Source organism: Pituophis catenifer, unplaced genomic scaffold, assembly GCF_029215685.1.
Source record: "Pituophis catenifer annectens isolate HBS135680 unplaced genomic scaffold, rPitCat1.0.hap2 SCAF_2, whole genome shotgun sequence".
NCBI lineage: Eukaryota > Metazoa > Chordata > Lepidosauria > Squamata > Colubridae > Pituophis > Pituophis catenifer.
The window spans coordinates 41,847,391-41,859,061 of record NW_027256882.1 but is presented as its reverse complement, the minus strand read 5'-3'; the positions used below and the strand labels follow the sequence as shown (position 1 = coordinate 41,859,061).

The following is an 11,671-nucleotide window of genomic DNA, read 5'->3' as shown; positions in this document are numbered from 1 at the left end:
TGTCTTGTAAGTTGACTCTAGCGCTAGGCTACGGAAGATAGACATATTATTTAACCTTCAGGTCAGCTGCGTAGACAATCCAGCTTAAACAATGTGTGTTCTGTGCATTCACGCATGCGCTACTTGATTTCCAGAAAACTAGAACTGCTTGATTTAAAAATAAACTTTCTTAGGGCTAATGGGTGGGCGCCAATCATACCAGTTTTTCTGTTCACACAACACTCTACCTCTCATGACTCAGTTAAGCATGTTGGGTGAAATCAAAACTCAGGAAGAAGGGGACTTTCTTTTTCGACTGATGTTCCCGAAGCAGCATCTTGAAGTGGAAGCTACATTTCTATCTGTCAGTTTTTGATTTTTGTCCAACCTGTGCAAATTTCATACATCTCATTTTGAATCCCGCTGAGCAAAAAGGAAAGTCTTAAATGCTTCTTCTGCCTTACCGCTACTGGATTTAGAATATTTTTTTATGAAGTGTCTCATTCATTTCAAGACAAGCTTCCATAAAATAGCCATGCTTGAGTGGGAAACAAATGCAAAATTAATCTAAGGGTTTGTCATAGTCCCAAATGAGGTTTTCTTAGAGAACAGCAATAACTATTACTTAGTTTCAGATTATCCTGGAGTGCAGAAATACTTATCTGGAAGATAGTGCCATTTATTCCTAGGAAAATCAAAGCCATCCAGCATGATATCAATGCTTTTGCATGGAATGTCTACTGTTTATGAAGCTCCTTCAGGCCAATCCTAAAAAATGCATTTTAAACAAGAGGCCTGCAGTTCTTATAGAAGATGGACACAAAAATTAAGTTCCAAATGCACACTGCTTCCCTCTGACTCCATAAAAGCATTTGCAAGAGAGTTATTAGTGAATTCCTGGAAAATAATCATATAAAAATTGCATGGAAATATTTCCCAGTGCATTTCCAGTGCTTATAACAACATAGACAAGGGTTTTTTTCATGTGTGAATTCTTTCATGCTTAATAAAATCTGATCTGTTGCAAAAAGTATTCTGACATTCAAAGCACATACAATTTTTCTTCCCAGAGTGAAACAGCTGGTGTTTAATTAGCTGATTTTTTTTTCCTCAGGAAAGACATTTATATGGCTTTTCTCCTGTATGGATTTGCTGATGCCTAGTTAGACAAGATTTTACCCGGAAGCTCTTCCCACAGTCTTCACACTGAAATGGCTTCTCACCTGTGTGGATCCTATAGTGTCCTTGTAGATGGGATTTCATGTTGAATTTTTGGCCACAATCAGGACAGCCATAAGGTTTCTCTCCAGTATGAAGACGTAAATGGACATTAAGATTAGACTGCTTATTAAAACATTTCCCACATTCATTACATGGATATAGCTTTTCTCCTGTGTGGATCCTCTGGTGTGTAGTAAGGTGTGAAGATTGATCAAAACTTTTCCCAGACTCACACCAGACAAAATTCCTATCTGACACTGTAATTCCTATTGGGGGCTTCTTACTTATATTTTCGATGAAGTTTTCTGGTACAGGAATTGCATGTGTCACCTCTGGTAATATTGCCTGAGTATTGCCTTTTGATTTGATCTCAATTGGTTTGGACAGCTTGGGGTCTCCTATATGGATTCGGCGGTGCTTATTTACGGAAGCTTTAACAGGGAATCTCTTCCCACAGACTTCACATTCATATGGCTTCTCCCCTGTGTGCATCCTATAGTGTCCAAGTAAATGAGATTTAGTACAAAACCTTTTGCCACATTCAGGACAGCCATAAGGTTTCTCTCCAGTATGGAGACGTAAATGGACAGTAAGGTTAGATTGCTTATTAAAACGTTTCCCGCATTCAATACATGGATATGTCCTTTCTCCTTTGTGAATCCTCAGGTGTTTAGTAAGGTGTAAAGGCCGCTCAAAACGTTTTCCACATTCAAAACAGACATAATTCCTGTTTGACACTGCTATCTCTATTGGGGAATTGGTACTGATAATTTTAACTATTTTTTCTGTATCAGGAACTGTGCACACCTGTATCACTTCTGGTAATACTGCCTGGGTATTGCCTTCTGATTTGATCTCAGATGGTATGACCGGGTTGGGGTTTCCTGAATGGATTCGTTGGTGCTTATTTAGGGAAGCTTTAACAGGGAATCTTTTCCCACAGTCTTCACATACATAAGGCTTCTCCCCTGTGTGTATCCTGTGGTGTACACGTAAATGATATTTGGCATTGAATCTTTTGCCACAATCAGGGCAGCTATAAGGTTTCTCTCCACGATGGAGCCGTAAATGGACATTAAGATTAGACTGCTTATTAAAACGTTTCCCACATTCATTACATGGATATAGCCTTTCTCCTGTGTGGATCCTCTGGTGTTTAATAACATGTGACGGCTGATCAAACCTTTTTCCACACTCATAACATCCATATTTTTTTCTTGTTGCAATAGTAGCTAATCGGGAGTTACTTCTAGGCATTTTCTTGTTAGCCTTGGAAAGTTGTAATAACTCCGGTGATAACTCCTGTCGCCTTCTGGATTTGATCCCCATTTTTTCAGAATGTTTAGGATCGAAGGAAACATCCCACTGCAATGGTTCATGAAATTGCTCCGCTCCAAGCTTCTCTTGATGAGGATTCTTTCTTGTATCCACATTTTCTGCAAGAACAATAAGGATGCAGAGGAAATACTGGAAACACTGCAGGAAAATAGATTTCTTCTGTAAATCTAAAAGCATCAAGCTCTAAAGATGTACATTATGTGATGGCCACCTGGAAAAGACAAGCTTATTGGGTGGAGTTTAGACTTACTGGGACTTAGAGTTACTGAAGCCACAATGGGCCAATTAAAACAGGCTTTGGCAGGGGGCTGATGAATTGGAATGGCTATTACTGAATGTCCCCCTGATTCTGCTGAAGGTGTTCATTAGGATGGCTGAGTGGTTAACCCTCAGAGACATTCTCTGATTTATTACAGCCAATTCAGGTGGTTGAAAGTGGAAGGTAATGAAATTGGCAGGGCAACAGTTACAACTACAGTAGTGGCCAAAATTGTGGAAACCTTTTGGGAAAAGTGTGTTTTTGAGGTTTGGTGGCTAATAACACCACTTTTTTTTAGAGTAGTACCATAAAATTATATATCAATGGAAAGATAATTTAATCAAGAATGTAATGCAACCAAGTTTGTTCAATTATCTGTATTCTATGAAACATTACAGCCAAATAACCAGAAAAAGGAAGCACAACTTGCTTAGGTTGATATCAGGTAGCTTTCTTTCATCTTATTGGAGCCAATGAGCATGAGTGTTTCGAGAGCCAATCAGGTATCATTTTGTTTTGGCAATGAGCCAATCAGTTCACAGTAGAATTCAGTTACTGATGTCATGTATTGAAGCTGAGAGGAGGATATTTGTCAGTGTGTTATGTGATTGCTATCAAGTTGGTTGGGGTTTTTCTGTGTTCTTTCATTTAGTGAGCTTGTAGAATGTAATAAAATTAAAGTAATGGTGCAAAGAGTTGACTGTTCGCCCAGAAAGCGATGTAAAATAGTATTATTAAGTGAACAATGCTACAGTTATGAAGAAATTAGAAGAAAAATTGGTGAAAACTTAACCAAAACTTAACCATTTCTAAGTTTTTGAAGAAGTATAAGGAGACTCAGTCACTCCAAAACCACACTGGTAAAGGCAGGAAAAGGTGCACAACAGCAAGTGATGATAGAAGAATTAAGAGACTGTGCCCACACGACAGAAGAAAATCATCTGGGTGTATACAAGATGAAATGGCGCAATGCAATGTGAAGTTGAGTGCAAGGACTGTTCGGCGCAGACTGCAGGAATTTGGCCTAAAATCTAGAATTCCATGAAAAAAGCCACTTTTATCTCTCAAACAAAGGCTAAAACCCATGCTACCTGAACAGAGGAACAATGGGACAGTGTTATTTGGAGTGATGAGAGTGGTGTTATTAGCCATCAAACCTCAAAAATACTGTACACTTTTCCCAAAAGGCTTCCACAATTTTGGGCAGTACTGTATGTTAATGGAAGAAAAGGAATATGTCATCACATACATGAGCTAAAACCTATGTATTTGAAGATATTCTGATCAATTAGATGTATCTCCCAACCGCCCTGGGTCTGGGCAGTAGACAGATTTAAAATGTTTGAATTAAAAAATAAATAAATTGTATGATCCAATAAAATGTAACCAAAGGATTCTTTTGTCAAAAAAAAAGAAAGACCTTCTTACCAACCGCAGTTACGTCCTCACAATTTACAATCCCTTGATCAATAGTGTCTTTTCCTTTCACTGTCTGGAGATCAGCCATCTGTGATACTTCTCCCCAGTCAAGCTGGAGATATGGATCTGGTTTGGAAATTAAGAGCTCTAGAGCAAGGGAAAGAAACACAATAAAAGAGAAGAGGATTATTGATTCTTTTATAGCCATTTAACACAATAAAATATCTTGGGTCCAGCTGGTTATTTAGTTAGCTTAAAATTTCAACACCTCCCTTAATGCCCAGTTCAACTATTCAAAGTGACAATGCCACTTTGGCATTGGCATTTGAAAAAAATAACTTACATTTTATGTAAGTCCTCACATTTATGACCGTTGCAGTGTCATCACCATAACCATTCAGGAACTTCGCCAAGTGGACAGTATTTATAATCATTGCAGTATCCCAGAGTCATGTGATCACTATTTGTGCACTTCACAACCAGGTTCCAACAAGCAGAGTCAATGCAGAAACTGACAGATCATGGCCACATGATGTTGCTTTATAACTTATGGTTACTTGCTTAATGACCGAATGAGAATTGAAGTCCTAAATTCATCACGGTCATGTGTTATGCTTAGTGACTATGCTGCTTAGTGACAGACTTGCCGGTCCCAATAATTGTCACTAAGCAAGAACTACTTATAGTAGTGAAGATGTGTGGCTCATCGTTGAACTGTTTATTTCTTGGACCTCTTAACTTGGTTGTTTTTCTGCAGGCATTTTATTTGCCAGGCAAGATATCATCATCAGTGCATGAGTGCGTGGTATATGCTGGTTGTTTATAGAAACTTGGTTGGGGTTAAGTTGCTTTCTTGATTGTGCCTCGATCAGGGTATTTTTTTCTTTCTTAATTGTTTCTCTGGTGCTGCTTCCTGCAGTATGCAACAATGATACCAAGTCTGTTGGTTCCCTCAGGGATATTTGTAAGAAATCAACCAACCTCAGACAACACGAAGAACTGAATAGGTTAGAATTGTCTACTAGTATAGTGTAGTAAAAGTAATGGATTAGACTTGGGGAGAACCAAGTTAAAATCTACCTGTGCCATGGAAACTCCCAGTGACCTAGCATCCGTCCTTCTCTCTGAGCTCAAACTACCATACAGGGTTGTTGATAAAATAGAGAGACCCAAGTAAGCTTTAGCTTCTGGGATAGAAATCTATGACATTTTCTTTTTTAGGTTATTTAATTCACTATTTGTGTTCCTGACATCCTCTCCCTTTCAGTGTCTATGCTAATTTCCAGCCACTGTTGGCTGAGGTAGTCCTTTTAAAAAAAAGATCTTTATTAAAGTTTTAAAGAAGGTAAGAACTAACAAAAATGAAGATTTAGAATAAAAGAAGAGGAAAGAAGGAAAGAGATAAGAAAAAGACAAAGCCAGAAGTACGGATAAAATGAAAGAAAATTATAAAGAAGTGATTTTTCATTTTCTTTTAAAGCAGTTTTAAAAATGTAATTTAACCTCTTATTCTCTCAATTACAATTTTAGTATCAACTATTTTTTAAATAATCATCAAATATATAATTATTATATAATCATTTATATAATAATTATAATTATTTCCAATTCTTTCCTGTTTCATGCAAAAAGTCAGTAAAGGGGTTTCCAATCAGCATTAAACTTAATAGGTTTTCTCTAACCAAGGCTGTCATCATCTTTACCATCCATAGTGGGTAAGTCAAATCTTTCACTCATTGCGCATATAATAATCTCAGTGCAGTTATTATATATAAAAACAATGTTTCACAGGCATCATAAATTTCAACTGCTGGTCTCCTTGGCCAATGCTGGATTGTCAATGGCAAATCTTAATTTTCAGAAATGATGGGTTTCATTTAGACTATGTAGCATGAGGCAGGAACAGCCCTTGGGGATATGGAGAGGGTTCAACAGAGCTTTCCTAAAAACCTTAAAAGTAAGGAAGATGACTTTACAAAAACATGCAATTTGCCTGTTACACCTAGGCTGATTCTTTGTTTGGGACTGACACATTCAGGAAGGTTTGTATGGCCTTACAGGAACGGGAACCTTACCTAAGGAGGTCACGTTCTCAGAATTCTCTTGCATGACCGTGTAATACAAAATTCTTTGTTCGTTATCCAAAAGGTCCCACTCCTCTGGGGTGAAATATACAGCGACATCTTGGAAAGCCACAGGGCACTACAAGAGGAAGACAATTGAACAAAACAATGCATTTGATCTACTATTCTGATGGCTGGTATTTCATTTAGCAAAAATATTCAGTAATTATGTCTGCTTTATATCTTGAATTTGTAATTCCTGATTCAAGTTTATATTAAGTTTATATTAAGCTCCGAGGTGGTCGAATTCCAAACACAATGTTGAAGAAGGGCCTGCCTAACTCACATTAAGGCAGGAGGAGGGAGGTTAGAGGTTTAACTGTACTCCTACAACTGAAACACAACTCACTGTTTAGACTTTTGGTTGTGATTGTAATTCAGCAAGCTATAGAAATCCAGCCACTGCCTTATTAGGTGATTGAGTTGTCCTAAAATGGCGTAATAATATTACTGGGATTCTAACCCAGAATTTGTCATTACAACTTGTGTGAGCCTAGCTACTGGGATAATGTCTTTATGTTAAACCTGTAGTTCTCCAAGTAACAGCAGGCTTTCCTAGAAAGTTGGGAACTATCTCAAGGGAGATGAAATTTTTAGTATTCCGTCTTTCTACTGCCCACTCCAGTGGTGGGTTGCTCCCGGTTCTGTCTGATTCTTGCGAACCGATAGTAAAAGCGGTGGGAGGCTCTGCCCACCCACCCGGATGTCATCATGGACAATCTGCGCATGCAGATCTGAGCATGTGTGTGCGTGCTCCCATTGCAAACCGGTAGTAAAGGTAAGTAGAACCTGGCCCACTCCATTTATAACCTATTGCAGGACAAATTCAGGTGGGTTTAGAATCCAGCCTACTGGAGATGCCTTCTTGCTTGGCCAGTGCTTGTGGTTAGAGGAACAACATTCCTAGCATTAGGCTATGAATCAAGGGTTCCCTTTCTTATTAACAAGGATACCTGTTGCTCCAGATAAGCTTCAGCCAGCTGAGCTGCCTCCTGGCTGGTACTTGGCTTCCTGGCTCTCACCCAAGCTTGCATTCCCAAAGGAAGCACATGCAGAAACTGCTCCAAGATGACCACATCCACAATTTGTCCTTTGGTGCGGTCCCGTGGTCTTAGCCATCTCTGAGCAGCCTCTCCCAGCTGGAACAGAGTCTGCCAGGGACGTTCTCCCAAAGGACGAGCATCGGAACGAAACATCTGTCTGTTGTACTCTTCAATGTCCATGAGCAGAGTAGTCACTTCTACTGAAGCTTTCATGGAGGCTGACCATATGCATCTTCTCCTAGAAAAGGCACTGAGCTGATCCACTGGGGCCAAAACAACTAGTTCTTCTGCTGGGACTTGGGAAAGGCGAAACATATGGGGGTCCATCTCAAAGGAAATCTTGCAACTAGTTTTAGGAGAAAAGCAAAACACATCTCACTTATTGGGCAGTGAACCATACTGAAAACAAAAATAACAAAGGGAACGAAAAACTTCACCCAAGAACTACAAAAGCAAGACACAAGGCATGTAAAATACTTCACAAGTGACAAAATGGGGTGAGTAGGGAGACACACAGGCACACACTTAACTGCTTTTGGGATATTCTGTCCCCTCTCCACAGAGAAATATCACCACAATCTGCTTTTAATTTTACTAAGATGGCTTCTCTGCAAATAATAGGACCCTTAATGCTGCTTGGAGTTCACTTGCTTTTAAGATTTTTCTCTGCATAGAGAAGAGACGGATTTTGCATCGCAGATTCCCCCACCCCATCCCATCCCAATACTCAGAAATAAATCTTCCTTCAGTTCTCTCTTTCCAGGTTGGAGACAAAAACTGGTCAGCAAAGCCGGGGCTCAAAAGAGACTCTCTGCTGCTGGGAACGACTTACACATAGATGGACCTGCACTGCAGGATGGGCAAATCCACAAAGAGGTGGATGGGCGGACGGAAGGATGGGGACCCACCTGCTTTCTACCTGCCCAGGTTCAGCCCTGTGTCAAGAAGCCTTTTTAGCCGAATATCCGGCTGCTGGAGAAGGAAAACAATTCTTACTTTAGCATTAAGCCAAAAAGGAGAGAGAGATTTTTTTTTTCTCTGCTAGACCTTCTTGCATTGAAATAGGACGGCCATGTAGCCAGCGGAACGATCACAGCAACTTCCCAATAACCCGGAAAAACAAAACAGGACTCTTTCCTCCGAGCTAGCTGGTATTTCGGCTCTAGCAAAGAGAAAAAAGGGAGAGCCCTCTCGTGGGCAGAGGAAAGAAACGTTTCCTTGTTTTGCCTCTGCTGAGGGACAGTAAGCTGCCACCCGTCATTCTTCAGCGAGCAGAGCGGTTTTATAAAAATCCGTGAATTGAAGTCCCCACATTTGAGAGTTTTGCTAAGATTGAGAAACACTGGCATGGAAGCATCAATGGTGTGTGCATGTCAAACGAAGGCAGCTGAACAGCAATGATCCCAATCCAAGCTTCGCCCCGTCTCCTTCTGTCCTTTTATTGGGAGTCATATTTGCACCTAAAAGCGCGATGCTGCTTTGCTCTTTCGGATGAATGTGCATCAAATCCTGCAGACATCTCTGGTTTAGAGCACCCTATATTTCAGGGGGGAAATCTCCATTCACCAAATTGTTTCCTTCGAGGTGTGGAATAAAGGAGGGATCACTTGGCAGCAGCTTTCCGTCTCTATTGTTATGCCATGATTTACAGAACAGGCTGATGCTGGAATAACCAAAGGCCCCTTTCTTGGGAACTGTTCGTGCTAATTATTCACAGTATGGTTTCTGGTGTGCCTTTTAATGAATATGTTAATCGTTCTTTGGTTTTGCTTGCCTTTATTCTGTGTTGCCAGTTAACAGTTTGGATGTAACCAACAAGGTGATCATTGCATTAGTATCCCAGGACTAAATCTGTTGGAAAAGTTTTAATTTATTGCTCTTTCTTTTTTTAAAATGAGCATTCTAGAGTTTAGCACAATCTCCTAGACAAAAACAAACTCTAACCAATTAGCAAGGCATCCAAAAAAACAAACAAACGTTGAGACATCCATATAACACAACTGTTACAGGTATACAGGTTGTCCTTGGTTAACAATGACAATCGGGACTAGAATTTCCACAGATAAGCAATGCAGTTATAAAACATAGCATCACATAACCACATTGCTTAGCGATGGAAATCCCGGCAGTCCTCTTTGCCATCACTAACCAAATGTCATTAGGGGAGGATCCAGCCCTCCAATCCAAGCCATTCTTGGCTTGGTCCTTTCCAGTTTCAAGCCTCACTAAGGTTAAGGGACTGCCTCCTCTCGAATGATGGCAGTGCTGGGGTTGAGTGTTAAGACACTTAAATTTAGTAGCTGGAGCAGTGGGGTTGTGCAATGAGCCAGGACACAGAGTTATAACTGATTGGTTGAAGAGTGCTAGCGGTAGCTCCTGTGTGAGGCAATCTGCACTGTGATTGGTTGCTGTGGGTGTGGAGAGAAAATTTCCCCCTTTTCCCGCCTTTTTTCCCTTGTGTGCCTGTGTGCTCTGTGATTTATGATGCTCCTGTTTGCCTATCTTTGGTGTATATATAGATGCAAAATATAGTTATTTATATAACTATATTAAAATACATATGGAACCCGCACTGCATATTGGACATTAGTACAATTGAGCACGTCCAGAAATATTTCACAAGAAGAGTCCTCTGCTCATAACAAAATGCCCTATGCCACCAGACTTGAAATTCTGGGTTTAGAAAATTTAGAACTACGCCGCCTTCGGTATGACCTAAGCATAGCTCATAAAATCATCTGCTACAATGTCCTACCTGTCAATGACTACTTCAGCTTCAACCACAAGAATACACGAGCACAGAATAGATACAAACTTAAAGTGAACCGCTCCAAACTCAATTGCAGAAAATATGACTTTAACAGCAGAGTGGTCAATACCTGGAATGCACTACCAGACTCTGTGGTCTCATCTCAAAACCCCCAAAACTTTAACCTAAAACTGTCTACTGTTGACCTCACCCCATTCCTAAGAGGTCTGTAAGGGGCGTGCATAAGAGCACCATGTGCCTACCGTCCCTGTCCTAATGTTCCCATTAATTGTATTCATTTTATGTATTCAATTCATGCTTATACTTATATATATTATCTAATATGTACTCGACAAAATAAATAAATAAATAAATAAATATAAATATAAATAAAACTACATGTTTGTGTCAGTGTCTCGGACTTCATTTGAACACCAGCTGCGCAATTCCATCATAAGAGGCCTAGGACTTTCAGTAATTTCAGCTGCCCCCAGACCTCTTTCTCAGCCTCAGTACTGCAGGTGCCACCACTGCCCCCAAGGAGTGCCACCTTGAGTCCATGTTGCAGCCACCCACCCCACTGCTGAATCCCAGCTGACATACCTTGTGCCAGACCTGCCCCGTGCAGCTGACCTTCTTTCCTACATGAGGCACCTGCTGTCCATGGTAAGTCTTTTTCCTGAGGTTGCATGTGCTGTTTTCCAAATGAAGACAAGTTCTCAAATTTTTTTGGAGAATGGTGCATGCGGTCTCAGGAACAAGGCCAGGCATGACAACAGCTGCCTTGCACATCACTAGGCTGGCTGCACTTCAGCAACAGCAGCAGGAAGAAGCCATCAAAAGGATAGAAATAATGGTGGGAGGCAATAGGTAGGCAGTGGGGAGGGGGGAAATTGAAGTGCTCCTACAGTCCTAAGTGTAGGTGGGCTGCCAAGTGCCCAAATTTTCATCAAGTGACCATGGGGTTGTTGCAGAAGACATAACTTCAGGGACTGGATTCAAGTACCATTTGTTCAATGGTGCTGTAACTTTGAAGGGTCACTGAACGAAAGATGGTTAAATGAGGACTACTTGTATGGCAAAAAGATCTTCTTTCAGGACAAGAGATATCTTAATGGGTCTTTATTCCACATCAGAGACCCACAATATTTGCAGATGATGAGTGGGAAACCCAGATTTAACTGGCTTTGTTAGGCATTAAAAAAAATGGCAGTTGATTATTCTTGGGCAAGTTGTTTCTTACAACTTTATCTGATCTTGAAAAGTTGTCATTAAAAAAATAAGAATGAAAAAGCAGAGTTACACTGACAAATGCTGTAGAACAAGAAAATAGAAATAATTGTGGATACTCCCCACTGGATTATTACAAAGACAAGCATGCCTCAACTGCGCAAAGATTGGTAGGACCTGGGGTCCATTTTCATACAATCCTGCTGATTGGCATCTCACCCAATTACCTACCACCTTTTCATGTACCATTGGGGCCACACCAACTGTCTAACAGTTACATCAACAGTCCTCTCACTTGCTGCCAAAAAGG

General features: G+C 40.4%; 1 protein-coding gene across 1 annotated transcript; it reads right to left on the bottom strand.

The window, feature by feature from the left end:
• Window positions 1-1,089: 1,089 nt before the first annotated feature.
• On the bottom strand, window positions 1,090-8,448 carry LOC139312163 (zinc finger protein 737-like). The gene is made up of 5 exons (XM_070936729.1): window positions 8,379-8,448; window positions 7,293-7,728; window positions 6,292-6,418; window positions 4,226-4,363; window positions 1,090-2,636 (listed from the first exon to the last, which is right to left on the bottom strand). The coding sequence occupies exons 1-5, from the start codon at window positions 8,384-8,386 to the stop codon at window positions 1,090-1,092; spliced, it is 2,256 nt and encodes a 751-aa protein (XP_070792830.1). The 5' UTR covers window positions 8,387-8,448.
• Window positions 8,449-11,671: the final 3,223 nt, after the last annotated feature.

Bases quoted from the DNA above. Each gene is read 5' to 3' on its own strand.
- LOC139312163 (XM_070936729.1), bottom strand. The intron at 6,419-7,292 runs GTATCCTTGTTA...TTCCTCTTGTAG, and splicing joins AAGCTTATCTGGAGCAACAG to TGCCCTGTGGCTTTCCAAGA. The intron at 2,637-4,225 runs GTAAGAAGGTCT...TTGTTCTTGCAG, and splicing joins TGAGGACGTAACTGCGGTTG to AAAATGTGGATACAAGAAAG.